The 19,173-nt window shown below is 42.4% G+C and overlaps 1 protein-coding gene across 4 annotated transcripts in view; it reads left to right on the top strand.

The window, feature by feature from the left end:
* kcnip3b (Kv channel interacting protein 3b, calsenilin) overlaps positions 1 to 19,173 on the top strand; it is a 38,121-nt gene extending 18,948 nt beyond the window's left edge. Inside the window, exons 1-7 of one of the 4 annotated variants that reach the window (XM_071536861.1) lie at positions 7,143 to 7,248; positions 13,853 to 13,977; positions 14,112 to 14,181; positions 14,361 to 14,539; positions 15,407 to 15,511; positions 15,674 to 15,736; positions 17,855 to 19,173. In XM_071536861.1, coding sequence (XP_071392962.1) covers positions 7,143 to 7,248; positions 13,853 to 13,977; positions 14,112 to 14,181; positions 14,361 to 14,539; positions 15,407 to 15,511; positions 15,674 to 15,736; positions 17,855 to 17,902 — 696 coding nt within the window. In that variant the 3' untranslated portion in view covers positions 17,903 to 19,173. Of the gene's footprint in view, positions 1 to 7,142; positions 7,249 to 11,383; positions 11,496 to 13,852; positions 13,978 to 14,111; positions 14,182 to 14,360; positions 14,540 to 15,406; positions 15,512 to 15,673; positions 15,737 to 17,854 lie in introns of those variants that run through there. The other 3 variants (XM_071536860.1, XM_071536859.1, XM_071536858.1) reach the window with 3 other exon arrangements.

Below are 19,173 nucleotides of genomic sequence, written 5' to 3'. Positions count from 1 at the left end.
GGATTAATGATGCATTCACGTCATTCTGGATTTACCATAAATATGAGCTGCTGACTGGTAAAAACTGTTCACTTCACCCTCCTACTGGTGATTACAAGTAGGATATGTGTGGGAAGGCTCTGATATCTCCCACTTGGTGTCACAAATTGCAACATGTGTGTCAACACAAGCGTTATATTCACACAAATACAATTAACCCTACTTATGAAAAGCGAGCAGTATCTGCTGCAGAACACTGATTGTTGATTTTAAATTCATAAATAAAAAATATTTTGGATGTAGGCCAATGAATTAAACACATGAATGCTTTCAAGTTGTTGCAACAAAATGTCATTCTGTTCTTCTGCTACTTCTGATGACATGATAACATGAACGTGGCATAAGACCACAACATGTGGTTTACATCGTTCTCATGCTCATCAAACCTCTCCGTCTGTCCACTCTGTCTCCTGTGGATGGCGGTAATTGTCATCCTGGTAGAAACCACTCTCATCAGAATAGAAATGTTTCACCATAGATGAAGCAGATCGCTCTGACTGGCATTTATTATCCTCTAATGGGCTAAACCATACCAGCTAAATACTGCCCACCTGCCTTCATTATGGTTTATATCCCTAAGTTATGGGATATATCTCAGCTGTTTCCTTTATATTGTTACTGGCACCAGTTTGATCTATGCTACCACCAGGGTAAGAAATTAACTTTTATTGCAGAGGGCATTTGATCTGATTTTAGGGACATTCTGGTTGTTTTTTGGGGGCAATTTTGTTGAACTATGAAATAATACATTTGCATTGTATTTTGGCAAATAAACAATCAGTCTTTTTACAATATTGGTTGTATTATTTTTTGTTGACACAGTGGTCTGTGTCTTTTCTTCTGCTGCTGGCTGTGTGGTGCCAACATTTTCGACTGCTTCAGGCTGCATACTGTGTTCTTATCAATAACGCCACCTACGGTGGCCCATGGGGGACAGTGGCTGCATGCATGCATCAATATTTGACGCCTCAATAAAAAAAAAAATAGAGTAGGGAGAAATGCAAAGAATGGTACTCTAATTATCAGGGCATTTTTTGCCTACTCATTTTTAATTTCACAGGCATTTATGAATTTTTAAGGCTATTTTTGGCCTGAGCCCTCACTCTGCCACTGATTTTGATGATTTCAGTGCACTGTGATTGTCTATAATGAGATGATGGTGTTGCTCGTGTTTCCATTAACACATGGGTGTAAGAATTTGCGTGAGAAAGAGTCTGTTAGAGAGAGTGAGAAATAGTATGGGAGTCAGAAACGCTTCTATGGGGTGAGGGATAGAGAGAGAGGAAGAGAATGGGACAGAGGCAGAAAAAGAGGAATGTGGAGGTATGTGATGTGTGTGTGATGTGAAAGGTCAGCAGCTCTTTGCAGTAGTGTTTGATCCCCCCACTTCTCGCTCTCCCTCTCTCTCCCTGACTCAGTGTCACAAACTCAAACAGATTTTCAAATGTGGCCTCTGACAAATACACATGCATGTGGATGTACACCACACACACACACACACACACACACACAGAGTGCAAAACCTTTTCCACAGTGCCAGTCAGTTGCCTCTATCGGGATGTGAGAGACAGACCTTTGTGCTTTGCTCTTTTCCCTTGTTTCAGGCTGAGCTGTGATTTCTAGCGCCAGTTATCAGATTTAGTCGCTCAACCTTTTTAGCAGTCTGTCACTGCAGACCTCTGTGAGTTAAAATTTGGTCTTTTAAAGTTCAGATCGTTTGTCTTGTTGGAGTCTCTGGGTATAATCTAGTATCTCCAGCTGTATCCAGAGCATCTCAGAGCAGTTCATTAGTGGTTTTGGCCCTGTTGCGGTATCTCCGCTGCATTATGGGAGCTGTGATGGCTGCTCTGTCTGTGGAGGCCAGAAGACGCCTCTCTCGTCCCAGCTGCCTGTCCCACTGTGGCCACAGTGCCGCCAGATACCACCGCTCAGGTAGGCACAGGTTTTACCTCTGCTTTGTTTGCTTCTTAGCTCATTCACTTACTTTTCTGCGCAGTCAGTCAATCAGTCAGTCAGTCAGTCAGTCAGTCATTCCTTCATTTAGTCACTCTCACACTCTCACTTTCTATAGTTAATAGTAGTAATCTACAAGATCCTTGTGTTTTGAATTTTTGCGTTTGTTGTTTGTTGCAAACAGTCTGGTGTTTTGCACTGCACTTCCCAGAGATCACTTGGCAATTAAATTTTTTCTCGAGTTTTTTGTTGATGAGGTTTGAGTTTCTCTAGGTGGTGCTCTTTGTCTGTTCAGGCACGCTGGCTATCTCTGCTCATGCTAACTACCCAGTTCTTCTATTTGTTCCAAACAAACAACTGTTGCTGTGGTTGCTGTGGAAAATGAAAATTCACCCATTAACTGGGTGAATCACTACTGTGTCAGTGATACAGAGTAGCCAGACATTTATTCATATGAAAATGTCTCAGATTATTACTTTCAGAGTGTTACAGCAGCACTTTGATAAGCAGGGTATAATTTCCCAGGTATTTTGCAAATACCTTTAAATTCAAGAGGTTGAAATCACATCTCACTGTCGGCTTCTCTGTGTAGTGAAGATTGTAGTGAAGACTGAGGCGAGGCGATCTCTGCTCTGCTCTGACGCTGATGTGTCTCACAGAGAGGAAACAGTCTCGATCCTCTCTCCCTATTTACCAGACTGTTGTGTCAGCAGGCAGCCCCAAGCCCACCTTTTAAAAACCTGTTAGTCTCTTAATGGCCTGCCCAGAGGAAACAGCACACACATACACATACACACACACACACACACACACACACACAAACAGACACAAACACACACACACAAGGGTGGAAGTAACTAAGTTACTGTAATTGAGTAGCTTTTTTGTGTACATATTTTTAAAGTCAGTAGATTTACTTTTAGTGCATTTTTACTTAAGTATTGTACTTCACTACATTTTAAATCACATCCATTACAGAGCCCAGATTTTGTAGACTCTCCATCAGCAACAGTAACCGGATCAACTTAAATTGAATGGTCAGTCAGCAGAGAGGAGTAACCTGGCTTTACTTTGTGTGCTTTATTTTGTGTTTTCCACTTAAAAGAATCAAAAAACACAGGACGTGATGTTAAACTATCCCTTGTGCCAATAGGTGGTGAGCACTTACATGAGATTCGCCTTGTTGTTGGGAGTGGCAGACAGTTGACAGGTGGGGGTTCTCAAGTGGGCACCCTCCATCCTCAACGTTTCGTTGATTAGCCCACTACATCTCCAGAGGGCTCAACCGTGGATTCTGGCATCCCAGAACCACCCCCCATTCTGTTTTCCTGATCTCTTGATGTTATATTGATGTTCTTGGAGCCCAGCAAGGGTCTTTCCGCTTGAGCCATATCCACTGGCTGCTTCTTTCAGCCGCCTCTGAGACTTATCTGATGGTCTGCCGCAGAGCCTGTCCGTGGATTCCTAGTTCCTTCAGCAGTCTGATGGTAGAAGAAGCCACAAATCCTCTGCATCCCACTTCAACCGGATAGACTTTGGTATTCCAGCCACGCTGTTTTGCTTCTGCTGCCAGCTCTGCGTAGTGTAGTTTCTTATGCTCATAGGCCTCATCGACCGAGTCCTCCCACGGGACTGTGAGCTCTATGATGTAAGCAGTCTTCAGTGAAGGGGACCAGAGTACCAAATCCGGCCTAAGGTTGGTGGAAGCAATCTCAGGTGGAAAGATTAGCTGCTGGCCAATATCCACCAGCATCTTCCAGTCGTGGGCCATGCATAAGTGTCGTGTTTCTGGCTTGGTAGAAGGATGTTTGGGCCTTTTCTGTCCTTCTCGGACGAATGTTGTTTCCTTCAGGGGATTGGTTGCTCTCGGGGGCAAGGAGTTGGTCACCCCCCGCTTCTACTCAAGAGCTGATGCCAGGCTCTTGAGGACCTGATTGTGCTGCCAGGTGTAGCCCAGGTGTGTGTAAAGAATCAAGTTTGAACTCTGTGCTCTCGTCCTTTTAGAATTGCATGGAAAAGATCACATGTAACAATGTTCTCTTTTCTGAAAAGTAACTCAGTAACTTTTACTAAGTTTTACTTTTTACTTTTACTTAAGTAGATTTTTACACCAGTACTTTTACTTCTACTGAAGTAAAATATCAGCTAAGTAAGTAATACGTCTACTTGAGTAGCACATTCTAGTACTTTTTCCACCACTGCAGACACACTGCAGATAGACACAATGCACAAAAATAGACTCAGACACAAACACACATGCACACACATGCACATACACGCACACTCAAACATCAGCATGCATAAAATACACAGACAAACACACATGCACAAACATGCACAAGTGCATGCACACACACATGCACATTGTGTGTGAATGCATGCCACCTGATCCACTCTCCTCCAGAAATAGGTTGCCGAAATCTAAATTTGACCTTCAAGTTCATTTGCACTTGCCGTAATGATAGATAGAGTCGCACTTGTTGAGGAATAGTAACTGTAGACTGTAACTCTGTGTAGAACTAAAATAGATTTGTGATTTGATGGTTGATTTAGATTTTTCTGGTAAAGTAATAATAGCCAGTGGAGAAAGAGGAAACTTACCATCACACCACAGAGCTATTGATCTCTCTTACTCTGGCCTCCCATCTCTGTCTCCTATCTCCAACCAAGTCAATGCACGAACACACACATACACACACACACACGCACACGCACACACACCTGTATCCACTCCCATCTATTATATCTCGATGCATTAGCAAGTGCACACTCATCATTTATCCTCTCTTTACTTACTAAGCACACACACATGCGCACACTTACACACAGACACTTGCACGCTCAAATTCATACATGTACACATATAAACACACACACATATTTACACACTCATGCTCACACATGCACACACATGCATTCACCTCCAAACCACCAAATCATCCTTTTCTGAAGTTCTCTATGACAATCTATGGCACACATTGCAGGAGTCATAAGGATTTTGAGACATTATCAAAAGGCCTTCAATAATATTTAGGGTTCTGTTTCACTCCTGAACTGCCTGCAGCTCACAAAGAAAAGGAAGAGAGATGAAAAGAGAGGGATTGAGGGGGATGAAGTGGGACTGGGGAGTCCCTGTTATTTGATCTCTGTGTGCGAGTGTGTGTGAGAATGTGCGTGTGTGTGAGTGTGCATGTGTGTGTGTGTTTTGATCCCCTTATCTTCTCCCACTCTCTGCCTAAGTCGGGTAATGTGACTTCACCCCTAGTCCGCAAGCCCTAATGGCTGGGGAGAAGAAGAAGAAGAAGAGAACAAGAGAACAAGATAGGGATGTGGTAGAGAGAGGAGAGACGGTATGGAGAGGGAAAGCGAGAGAGAGAGTGAGAGAGAGAGACGAGTGGAGGGAGAAAGTCTGCGGTTGGCCAAAGTGATGGAATGACAGTGGAGATGGAGGGAGGAGGCGGTAGGATCTGGACGCAAAAGCGAATCAGAAGGACGGAGGGAGAAGAGGAGGAGTGCAGCAGACCCGGGAGAGACCAGAAGAAGGAGAGGATGGGCGAACCAGAAGGATAGGAAGTTGGACGGACAGGCCAAGTCCCTGGATTGACCGCTGTCACTTCAGTCTGAAGTCGGTCACTCGGCCGGAGTGGGTGATGAGGGAAGGGAGAAAAAGTTCAGAGGAGAAGCAGCAACAGATAAATTCAGGGAGGAGAGCACGAGCGCAGAAAGGGGAGTGATGGAAAAGTATGTGTGGAGGAGGTAGTCGCTGGGGGAGGCTTCATTCCCCAGAGCTCCACTCAGTTTCTCAGGATTTCCCTCCCAGGACGCTGCTCCAACTGCCTCCTCTCGAGGGCCATACTCTTCCATATCTGGACCTGGATTTGGGCGAGTGCTGAATTGGACCGTATCAGACGGGACTGAGCTGAGTCAAGCAACACCGAACCTAAATTGAACTGTTCACGGTCAAATGAAATCTATCCCGAAAGGTGCTTTGATGGACCTGAGGATACGGCAAGAGGAACAAAACATGAAAATGGATGTTTGGTTGCTTTAAAAATAGCACTGAAGCAGTTTGGGAGTTGAAACTCCCACAAGTAAATGATTGATCTATTGATTGTAGTGTGTTGATTGTTTGGACTGTAAACAGCCTCCTTCCACACAGTTTTTGCACAGCATATTGAATTCTGCTTATTTTATATTGATTGATAGTTTGTTTTACAGGCAGGTCTGTTATACATATTATCCCATCTAGAAAGTCAGATTGTATTCGGCTGGTATTGTACATTGCAGACGTAGAGTACTGATGTTTTTGTTCCAGAGCTGAGGTTTCACAAATTGCTCATGTGGTTGTCACATATAATGAGGTTATTTATTTATAATTGATGATGTTGTTTTGCTGTTTTATTGCATGGAAGATGAGAAGACTTGGGCATTTAATTTCCCGTCCCCTAATGTTCTGTATTTCAGCAAGTCAGTTTTATTCCACTGGCCTTTCTCCCCCTTATCGGGAAAAGCTGGGACCAACTTGCTTATCATGAAAAATTACATGGATACCAAGGCATCCCAGGAATTCTTGCTTTTTCCTAAAGACCTTTTCATCTAGGATCAAAATGTAATTTAGTATCATTTGTGGGAGTACAAATGATAACATGAAGACTCATGGTTGCTGTGTGGATTGAGAGGGTGAACAGTAATCAGTGTCTTTGCCAGTCAGAACCCCTGAGAATAAGTGCAGCAGGAAAGTCTGGAAAGCGACTCTAAACGTCTCCTTTAATGCACTATAATAAATGGCCCCTGACACAACCCCCATTTTCCCTCAGGGTTTAGAGAGGGAGGTTGTCCATATATGTCGGCTTCCACAAATTTTCCATTTCATCATCACTGTTGACATTAAAGCAACCATCATCCTGCTCGCTGGCCTTGTTCTCATGCTGTCTCAGTGGCCTGGGTCTGGATACAAACCCATGCGGTCTCCCACTACCCAGAGTGATTGATTAGCTACCTGTCACCACGGCTCACTTCTGTTGAGAACACTTGTTGTTGAGTAGCCTAGCCTGGCCTGACTCGGGCCGGCCCGCACTTCCTTTTGGCTCTCCCCAGGGCCAGGCCTTTGTGTGCGGGCTTGGCCCTCAGTGGGCTCCTCTGTCCTAGCCATGGGGATCCAGGGCATGGAGCTGTTTGCCATTGGCGTGGTCATCATTCTTTTCATGGCGGTTCTCAAGCAGTTTGGCATCCTGGAGCCCATGTCTTCATTTGAAGGTAAGGGCCCTGTGTGCTGCTAGTACTGGCATGGCTGGAGCTATGATGACTTATTACTTTACTGTTTATCTATTGAACTCTGTTAAATGTTTAGTGCTATTAAAGTCATTATAGAAACATTTGAGTAGAGTTCTAAAGTGCATGTATCTATTTAAGAACTCATAATCTTAAATTCATGTCTATTCTCTATAATGTATAGATCCAGTCAGCCAGGACCCAGTAAAAGTTTGATAATTTTTCCAATCAAGGACATGAGTTACTGCCTACTGTATTTTAAGTACCACATTTTTGTAATTATAATAATAATTATTATTATTATAATGATGATAATTATCATTATCATTATTTTATTTTATTTTTTGTTTTTATTTTGAAAGTAGGTGTCACTTTTTTTCAAATGGTGGATGCTTCGTTTTGGAATGAAACTCACCTTTGGGTAATGAACTCAGAGTTTTTTAATGATTATGTATTAATGTATTTGTTTTCAGCAGTGTAGCAGTTGCGCATATGGCATTTTGAAAGGTGGATAGTTTACGGGATGTTTGTTTAGCCTACTAAGAGATATACTGTAAAACCTTGATGTGCCTTTAGATGTGTACATTCTGTAAAAGAGACATCGGATAGTGCTCTTTGAATGATGCTCTACCCTTTGATTAGAGTTTTAGGCCAAAGGCCAGCCAGTCAGAGTGCCCTGTACTCAGTGTGCCAAGCAATTACAGCAGAAAGGCTCCAGTCGGCGCATTAGTGCTTCTCATATGGCCAGGCATCATAAGTAATAAATTCAACAAAAACATTAGTAATGTCCTTTCATAATTTATCACTCCTCTCAATCTCTCCAATCTTCAGTTCCTCCAAAAACACCCCCACCCCCCTTCTTCCACTGTGGTGATTCAGAGAGGCAGGGCCTACACCCCGGTTTAGCATTACTTCACATCAATTATACATGCAGTATCGAACAGGCTTTCTCTGAGGCCGCCTAAATATGGAGCCTGGAGTACTCCTCCAGGACCCTGAAGGACACTGGCCATCCCTCAGTAGCCCCCGAAAATCCCCCCCCTCCCCCCCATTTCTCTCATTATCCATCTTCCTCCTTTATTCTTGCCACTTCATCACTTCATCATCACCCAGTGGGACTAATTTACCACCTACAGTGTCATTCTCTCATCTACTTCTGCATCTCCTCATCTTCAGCATGTTTAACAGTTGGCAACAGACACTGTGGGCTGAAGGCATCCTTTGGCTTTCTCCAAATGTAAACATAAACATGTCTGCACGTAGGGAAAAGGGTGAAAGATGATTCATCAGACTATATTACTGTGTCCATTACTCAGGGGTCCAGAGTTTGTGCTCCTCACACCAGGTTATGCATATTTGTGCCTTGGCCTTGGATACAAGCAGTTTCCAAGTGACAGCGCTGCCATAAATACCAGCTTGGTGAAGCTCACAGCTCGCAGTTTTTGCAGAGACTGTCACAGAGGTGTTGAATTCTGTGGTAGTTTTGTAGTGTTTAGTGTTTAATGTCTGTTAAGTGTACGTCGATCCTGGTCGATAAGCTTCGACTTGTGATCACTGTTTGCCAATGCAGCTTGTCTGTGTTTGGCATATGTTGTCATGATATTTCAGACTGTTCCCCTTGCCACATTATATAATTTAACAGTTTTTGTGATTAATGCACCTGCCCTCCTGGTGCCAGCTGTTTGGCCATGTTGGAACTCTGTTAGTTGCCTCATGTTGCTTTAAAATGTCACATATGAAAGAGATGAATGTCAGACCTTGTAAAGCTGACACACACTTGGTATTCAACTGAGTATGACTCGCATGTGTGGCTGCCTTTGTAACTATGATTTTGCTCCTTCACTTTCCTTTTCGATGCAGTGTTTCCTTTACACACACACACACACACACACACACACACACACACCCCCGTACTTAGAAAAATACATTCCTATCAACAGCACATCAGATGTTCTCCATTAATCAACAGACAAACAAGGTTAAGTACTTTATTTGCTACATTATTTATATCCTCAGCACTCAACAAAACGTCCATTGATGTTGCTTACACTGTGTGTGTGTGTGTGTGTGTGTGTGTGTGTGTGTGTGTGTGTGTGTGTGTGTGTGTGTGTGTAGTGTGCACGTGTGTGTACACACCTCTGTGTGTTTGAAGTCCAGCTAACTGATCTGATCTAAAACCAAACTGCTGGCCTTTGATTGTTGTTTCTGGTCCTCTCTTCTCTGGTGTCGATATTGGGTTAAATCCAACTGAGTCCATCCTATTTTGGGATGACATCAATATTTCCCCATGCTGGAGTTAGCCTTGTCTTTAGAGCTGCATGAGGCCTATTTTGAGTCTTTCTGATACCAATATCCAGTATTTACTCCACATTTGAGTCTCAGTGCAGGACATTTTAGTTGTGTGTAGCACCAATAAAGACAGAGACGGAAGGGATTTGAGTTTTGAGATTTGTTCATTTGTTATTTGCTTGCTCATTTCTATGTTTAGTTGATGGCTTTTACATTATTTATCAGATAGATTGCTTGTAATGAACACTTGCAGTCAAAAGATTCCATTTGCCCAAGCATTCAAGAAGATAGGAACCTCTATCCATCCATCCATCCACCCATCTATCCATTTCCTGAACCTGCAGAAGAAAAGTTACAAAAGTTGAAAAGAGGCTTGGACCGTGTCTTATTACCTAAGCTTTCAAAGCAGACGTTTGTATTTTGAGACAGCCCACTACATCCAGGTCCATTTACCTCCACAGAGCTTCTCAGTGGCATGCTGTTTTTGTCTTTTTTCTTCTTTTTTTTCTTTTTCCGTGTAAAGGATCGACTTACGTCTCTGTAGTGTAAATCTCAATTTCAGGACATTTGGGGTGAAAACATCCTGTTACTGTACACCACCGTCTCCCTCCTGTGGTTCCCCTTTTTCTCCACTAGAGGGGGACAAAGATCGCTCCAAAATGTTACTACTGAGACAATGAAATGAGGTTTGAACAAGTGTCACAGGGCCCGAGGGATCCTTCGCTCACCGTTTCCCTGTATTATGGTGTAACTGTGTGAAAGTTCCCGGGCCTCCGATGAGTGAATGCAGTATTAAATCTGTGTTACGGATCCCAGGAGAGACAAGAGAACAATTAGAAAGTGGATTGAGGAGCTGACTGGGAAAATGGGATTCGGGACACCTGTTGACCTATGCCATCACCCTCTCTGATTCCTTAAAAGGCAAATTATTTCCTGTGTGTGTCACCTTCAACAATACAAATTAAAATTCCAGTCACCCTTAATCACTTAGAGCATTGGTATTCTCCTGTACCCTGAGGCACTGTCTCTTTTATATGAGTATTTTGGTGTGACAGATGCCGGATTTCTTTGGTTTCTCAGGAGTTCACAGGTTAATTAGCAGAAATTAAAGATGTGAGGGAGAGGGAGGAAATAAAGGAGCGAGTGGCAGAACATCAGCCATTCTTGGAGAATTTTGTGACATGTTTCACCCACAGATATACAGTATGTTGGATATCGTTTGGTGTTGGTTGTGTCACCAATTAGAGGAATAACATTCATTGGAGGAATCATGCAGACAAACCAACTGTCTGCTTGTACCAAAAACCTACATGCGTGATGTGACAGTATGCGAGCCAGCTCTTCCTCGGATTGGATTTTTTTCGGATTAAAGTTGTGGTCCAGATTTTTTGGGATCTCGTTTTTTTTTTTTTTGTTGTCGTTTTGGAGGTATTTTTACAATCCAGTTGACCTTAATAAAGGAATCGGACCATCAAACCTCGCTTTTAGTTGTGGATAATATCCTGATTGAGGACCGACAAGATGCATTAGAGATGGAGAGAGCTTAGAAAAAGATAGTCTATTAAAACAGGGCAGAGTGAGGGAGCTAAATAGAGTAAGAGAAACAGAGGAAAACTGTGACAGAAGGAGAGCGACGGGTGACTGACAGTGTTTCGGTGACGGGAAGGGATAGAGAAGAAGAGCAGAGAGAGAGAGAGAGTTGGAGACTGAGAACGGCTGAGGGAAAAGTACATAAATAGTACATAGGTCATGACAATTTAGAAGCATGGAGCGGTGTGGAGCGAAGGTGAGAATAGGGCTGTGAAGGAAAAAGATAGCAGAAGAAGGGAGGATGAGTGTGAGGTGGGAGACGGAGGGACTGCAGACAGTTGGCATCGTCTGCCTGGTGATCATGTTCCTCAAACTGATGCATCTACTGGGCCTCATCGACATCACTGAGACCGGTGAGACAACCTGGGACAGGGGAGAGAGAGAGATAGAGGGGGGTAGAGGGGTAGAGAGAGAGATGGAGGAGATGGAGGAGGGGGAGAGGCATAGAGAGAGATGAAGGGAGGGTAGAGGGGTAGAAAGAGGGCTGGAGGAGGGGTAGAGGGGTAGAAAGAGAGATGGATGATGGGGGTGATGGAGGGGGAGAGGGAGGGGAGGGAAGCAGAGACCGGGCGGAGAGGATAGAGAGGAAAGTATTTGTTTTCATTTAACCCACTTGTAAATATTCGGTGTTGGAACAAGTAATAGAATGTCCTACTCAAGTAGAAGTACTGTTACTTTGCTGATATTTTACTTAAGTACAAGTATCGGTGTAAAAATCTACTTAAGTAAAAGTAAAAAGTAGCTAATTGAAAATGTACTTTAAAATGTAATGTGTAAAATTTACTTTATAGAAAAGAGAACATTGTTAGATGTGATCTTTCCCATGCAATTCTAAAAGAGGACAGAGTTCAAGCTCAATTCTTTTAACTGAAAAATTGTAAATTATAAAATAAAGCACACAAGCAAAGCTCCACAATTGGCCAATTTACAATTGTCCAGTTTCTGTTGCTTTTGGAGAAACTACATATGTACTCTGTAATGGATGTGATTTGAAAAGTAGAGATGAAAAGTACCATATCTCAGTAAAAACAAACTTAAGTAAAAATAAAATTACTGACTTAGAAAAATACTCCACAATACAATTACAGTAATGTGAGTAAATGTAATTAGTTACTTCCACTCTTGCGAATATTATGTCACCCAGGTCTGGATAGATCCAGACAAAGAAAGAAGTGGAGAGTGATGGATTGAAGGGGAGAAAGTGCTAAGAAAGATGAGAGAGAAAGTACCATGGGCCTCATTCATAAAAATATTAACCCTTTAACTAAGTTACTTAACTAATTAAGATTCCATTCTACGATCATTTCAAAGGATATTATGAAAACGCAAATTTAAACTATATTGCATTCATACTAGATATGATAGAAATGAGTCTTAGTGTTTGAATATATTTCAGAAAATTTGTGAAAATGCTGGGTTTTTTTCCTCCATAAATTACGGATAAGTCTGGCTTGGATTTTGTCGCAAAGACAAAAAACGTGTAACCCTGGAGTTTATGGAAATGTGAGGCATTATGGGGCTATGGTAATGTCAACACAAGTTCATCTTCATCTAAACAGCAAAGTCTAACTGAGATGAGCAAGAATGACAAAAGGATAATGTAAAAGGGATATAAAGGAGACCTACATTTGACTTTACATATGTCCCATTGAGTCTATGGGAATATTCCTCTCTGGCTTTAGTGGAGGAGTCCAGTCAGAGTTCGGCTCCTGCTGGCTCCCCCTCACCAGCACTAACATGTACAGGACTGTATTGTATGTCTTATTGTTTTTCATGAACATGAGAGAAACGATCCAGTGTGACTTCAGGACGGACTGCCTCCCACTGTCAGCTCCCTTCACTATGGTTTTGGTTTATGTTAGCCAACTGTCTGTATATTGTATTTCACTGCTCTGCTGGATGTTTTTTGAGAATATAACTTGACTCTTTTCCTCTGGAGCGCTCAGTGGCCATCATATATCTCTCTCAGTATCCAATCTGACTTGACTATTTTCTTTGTTTTTTTTTCCTCCTCTTACTATCACTCTCCCACTTTTCTCCATTTACTCTCTTTCACTCTTTCTCCATCTTGGTGTCTTTTATCAACACCCCTCCTCCTCTGTTCTCTCTGTCTAAAGATGGTGAGTATGGAAACGGCAGAAACCTGACTTTCTTATGGTTTCCAGAAACTCTTTTTGAATGATGTTTCCTTTTTCCCAGTCGTGCAGTGCTTTCTCTTAGTGTGTGAACTAGTAACCAACATTGCCGCCACACAAATTACATTACAAGGTGCTGTTGATTGAATTTCTCAAATTTTCGACCTCACAACTGTGGCTTTTTGGACACAGATAAACCTAAACAATGCTTATTTGGTAGCGACCCCACTATAAAGAAAGTACCTCCTCTTCTTTTTCAGTCCCCCGTTCGTCTGCCTTTTGCTCTTCTATAGTTTTTTGCTAACTCTCTCTTGTTCTCGCACCTTCCCCCACCCGTTCCTGTAACCGATGCCTCCCTCTTAAACATGTGGTCCCGTCCCTCCCTGAATGTTGGCCTGCATCCTCGCACTCAATGTCTACCCCATCCTCCCTCTTTTTCTCTTGATCTTTTCCCTTCTCCCCGTCTTTCTCTCTCTCTCTCTCTCTCTCTCTCTCTCTTTCCCACTCTCTCTCTCTCTCTCTCTCTCTTCCTCTCTCTCTCTCTCTGTCCATCCCTCTCTCTCTCTCTTCCACAGACAGTAGTGACAGTGACTTGGAGCTGTCGACGGTGCGTCACCAGCCGGAGGGGCTGGACCAGCTGCAGGCTCAGACCAAGTTCACCAAGAAGGAGCTGCAGTCTCTGTATAGGGGCTTCAAGAACGTACGTCCGGGCGCTGCTCGATCTTACGGAGAATTGAGATGGTCTTAATTGCTCTACCGCCATTAGTATGCCATATATAGGCCTGAAATATTCCAATACACACCCCTTTCTCTCTCCCTCCCTCTCTCTGGCAGGAGTGTCCCAGTGGGTTGGTTGATGAGGAGACATTCAAGTCCATCTATTCTCAGTTCTTTCCCCAAGGAGGTTAGACGATGAAACAATCTCTCCTCTCTCATTATCTTTCTCTCTCCCTCTCTCTTGCTTTTACATGCAAGCAAAATGTATTCAATCTCTGCTGTGAAACGATATGACCCTGGCTCCTGTTTTCTTGTTTTTCGTGTTTTTGTCCCTTGTCTCTCTTTCCCCCACCCACTGTGATACAGATGCAACCACCTACGCTCATTTCCTATTCAATGCATTTGACATCGACAGAAATGGCTCAATCCGTTTTGAGGATTTTGTCATTGGCCTGTCTGTGTTGCTGAGGGGCTCGGTCACTGAGAAGCTCAACTGGGCCTTCAACCTCTATGACATTAATAAGGACGGCTACATTACCAAAGAGGTATGTGACAACAGGCTGTGCAGTTGTGACACTTCTGCAGGGTTTGAGAAACATAGGATCACAGACAGCGGGGAGAGTTCAACCAAAACACTGTTTTTTTCATTCAAATGCGATATCTGATACTGATGTGATTTTGCTAAACCTTGGAGGGATGATGCATTTTGGCAATGTGTTCTAGCATTTAAAAAAGCACACAAATTTTCAAACTTATGATGAAACTTGGAGGGATGATGCATGGTGTTAGTGATTGGCCAAGGGGCTACTGCATTTTTCATGGAGGACAACATGTCTAGAACATGTCACAATTTGGAAACCACAGCCAGCTGACGTAAAAAAAAAAAATACACAGGCCTCTGGAGCACCAATTCTTTAGCTTGTTCTCCACAGCTACAGTGGCTTCTGCTCCCTGTCTTGGTTTCACCACATATAAACACAACAAGTGATAGTGATAGTTCACATTAATTTCTTTTGTTTTGCTGGACAATTTGTTTTGCTTTCCTGACAAAATTTGAGACCCATTTTACACAGGTTTTACAAAGGACCTTGGTAGTTTGTTTTGTTCATGGACTAGAATGACTTGTCCCCCATGATGAAATGCACCAGCAATGATTCAATTCTAACAAAACTCACCATGACTCACCACTGCATTCTGGCATTGGTGCATCGGGCGCTGCTATTAGGCTACAGGTCAAAACAAGTTGACATATGAGGGACTGCGTCATTCAAGGGGGACCACATGTTTAATCTTGTCTTGTGTTTGGAAAGCCAGCTTTATTCCCATAAAATACACTGGAAATATGTAGACGTAGAAATGATTCAGAAACTGAGAAAAAGACTGAAATCAGAGTCTTTCACCTCTCCTCTCAGGAGATGCTGGCGATCATGAAGTCAATCTATGACATGATGGGGAGGTACACCTACCCCTGTGTGCGAGACGAGGCTCCCTCTGAGCACGTGGACAAGTTCTTCCAGGTTCTGTGCATCCACCAAATGAAACACACACACACATACACACACTGCACAATAAGGTCACTTTGCAATCCCTGCTCTAAGGCACATTGCAAAGTACCATGAATTTATCCTCACTCATGTGCGTTTTCTGTCCATTGTGCTTCTTATTTCCTCTTCCTACAGAAAATGGACAGAAACAGAGATGGTGTAGTGACCATCGAGGAGTTCATTGAGACCTGTCAGAAGGTGATTCACCTTTTTCCACCCAACTGCACACAGAAACCAATAGCCAATAGCTAAACCCAAACCACAGTTACACATCTACACAAATAGTGACATAATGTGATGTAATTGTTACTGGTTCACCAGATGTTGACTAAGATAAACCACATATGCGTCATTCACCTCTTCAAGAAATACCTCACATCTCCCTATCTCTCCTGAATCATACCCCCTCCCACAGATCTTCCTCCTCTATTCACTCTAATATGCTGTCATTTGTCATTTCTCCTTTCCTAGAACGTCTCTATTATCAGGACAATCATCTTGAAATAAGATAAAAACCTTATTTCTTTTATTTCCTTTCCTTTCACACAAATATTGTCAGGGTAATAAGGCTCAGCTGATCCTTACACTGCTAACTATTGGTTGCTTGTAATGTTCAAGGTCAAGGAATTGAACCTTATGCTATTGTTATTCTGCTGTTATGCTGTATGGACAAGAATTAAATGCAAAATGCAAATGTGAGTGTAAAATGTTCTTTAAGCCAGAGCAGCTTTACTGTAGGGCAAGGCAGCTGGATGTGCTGCTGCACCCCAAGTACAGGATATTTGTTAATTTCTGAGCCTTAGACCCGCTCGCTCTCTTTTATCCTCAGTGCCAAGCAGAGATGGATTGGTCTCCATTTAGAGCTTGTAGTAAAACCCAACCTCCCATTCTCAGGGTAATCACTGCAACCACAAGGCCGTGAGACAGCAGCTGAACCTCACTTAACCCAAACCACTAGAGCATGGAGGCGGTTCATGCTAGTAGAATATTCAATTGGCGGAAAGACATTGACATAATGCTGCAAAACATCTGCAAAATATGAGTTATGCACATATTCCAAAACACCCCAAGCGATCTAATTTGATGTTGAAATGTTTTGCATCATTAAATGAAATCCAAACCATTTTGCTCAGTTAATAGGCCTGGAATATATTTTAATACTGCTGCAGCAGGTTTACATGTCTGAGGTTCATATGAATAATATGAATAAGTACCTTGTTTCAGAGTATTGGGATTGACACTCTGACATAGTTAAAAGAACAGCTCACCCCAAAATGAAAATTCAGTCATTATCTACTCACCCCCATGCCATTCGAAACTCCATTGAAGTTTGTAGAACCACCCAAACACACAGTGAGTTAGCCACCATGGTTCCATCTCAGCCTTCTCCCAAACTATTGATGTTAAGAGAGATATATTTTTACAGCCATAAAAAACATAAAATGTCCATCAATATTTATACACTCTTTGGATGTCTGGCAGAAGACTCTGAGTGTTCTGCCAGACATCCAAAGATCCCTCCAAAGACATCCAAAGTTTTGTAAACAAAGTCAAAGTCTTGGGAGAAGGCTGAGACAGAACTACAGGGACTAACTCACTGTGTGTTTGGTCCTGTGAACTTCAATGGTGTTTTGACTGACATGGCAGTGAGTAGATAATGACTGAATTTTCATTTTAGGGTGAACTATCCCTTTAACCTTTATAACGTCAGGGCCAGCCTGCCCCTAAATCAAACATTGGGCAAAAAAAAATTCTGTTGCAACCTTGCAGCTGCTCCGAGGTGCATGAATCCAAAAGAGCCAAAGGAATGACAAGAATTCAGCTTCTCTTGGGGCAGAATTGACAAAGCTTTAATATTTTAAACCAGCAAGTATTTACTTGCCAATTTTCCCCAAGAGTAGCTGATGTTTTTTCCCTTCCAAACTCAAGCATTCACACATTACAAAATACTTGGTCATTCTGTTGATTGTGCTAGTGTACCTGTAGGACTAAAACTTATGAGCATAGCTTCAAATTAACACAAGCCACTAACTATATGCTGGTAATGTTTGGCTATAGCAAGCAAGTCTGTTAATTCTACTACACACTACACAGGTAGCCAACGTGTGTTCAATCAAATCTATATTCTTTTCAACTCTAAAAACTGCTTTTACGGCTAAGAAAGTAAACAGGCTGGTTCAACTCTCAGAATACTGTGGCCAAACATACATTTCATGCCCCTGTTCTTGAGCATATACAGCTCAATTTATGACAAAAATCTAACTTCTTTTACTTCAGAGCTCAGGTGACAAACAGTTGTGTTTCTCTCTTTTTCAGGACGAGAACATCATGAACTCCATGCAGCTGTTTGAGAATGTGATCTAAAAACCAAGAAGGACACTCTCAGATGCTATCTCCCAACCCATATCTGCACACTTCACACACACCCCCCACCCTCCAAACACACACACACTTATTCACCCACCCTCACACACCTCAAACTCCACACTAAACAACACATCCAAGTAGGCTATGTAAGTGATGTAACGATACAGGAACATAATGTCGAACACTAGCTGGGTTTTTCCCCACTGCCCTCCTTTAGCTTCATCCTGCCACTGCTTCCGGACAAACAAAAGGACAACTAGAGACAGAAGAAGAGCTTCCTGGATCCTCAACAATCCGGTGTTTTGTTTTGTTTTTTTCTTTGCCCCTGAAAATGAAGTATCAGAAGACCCAATTTATTCACCGCGCCCTCTATAGCTTTCATCGTCAGGCTAAAAGGATCAACAACCAACGAGGAGTGCGAGGAGCGGAAAGGCTTATCATTTAATCCACTGACCTGAGGATACAAGAATACTCGCTTTAACACATAATATACCTTGTTGTCTCTCATATATTCTCTGTCTCTCTCTCTCTCTCTCTCTCTCTCTCTCTCTCTCTCTCTCTCTCTCTCTTTCTTTCACACACACACTCACAAACACACATGTAACCCCTCAACACCCAGTTACACGTTTCATACAGTTTTTAGAGCGTTGGATGAAGTGACGATGGCGAAATTTATTAGCACGAGAAAAAAAACAACAGTGACACAAAAAAGAAAAAATGAACTGAAGCATGTTTGTCATCAAATATGTGATGTGGAATTAGCTTGCACTAAATATTTTATTATTATGTATTATATGCGCCTGAGGTAAAGGCACTGTAGATACCTGCACCTGATACACCGCTGATGGAAACCAGTGTGTAGCTATGTATATATGTATAGATAATAGTTACATATCCTAAGTTGTAATGGTCTCATCCGTGCTGCACTAGGTTATGGTGTAGGACCAGAACTATCCAACTGAATATTTGTTTAAGAAATCTATATGTTAATCGATTAAACATCATGTTTAGTGGCAGTATTTCACAGAATTCAAATGGATTACACAACTATTACTGTTTTTTTTATTTCTGAAGACTAGAGCAGAGACTTGAGATAGTGTCTGACTGATGGGTTTGACACGTTGAGTCTGTACAGTACTGTGAAGAAGCAAAAGGACCGGTAAAAGTGTGTTCATAGGCTGAATTAAGTCATTATCTTGGTTCTTCAGTATCTAAGAGCATGCTGACTCTCAGTGCCACAGTATAATGTACAGTACAGTAGGACTTTG

This window comes from Centroberyx affinis, unplaced genomic scaffold, assembly GCF_046629955.1.
Source record: "Centroberyx affinis isolate AG114_WGS23_722 - 3 ecotype Tasmania unplaced genomic scaffold, CSIRO-AGI_Caff_v1 ptg002953l_1, whole genome shotgun sequence".
NCBI classification, from domain to species: Eukaryota; Metazoa; Chordata; class Actinopteri; order Beryciformes; family Berycidae; genus Centroberyx; species Centroberyx affinis.
This window is presented reverse-complemented; position numbering and strand designations above follow the sequence as displayed.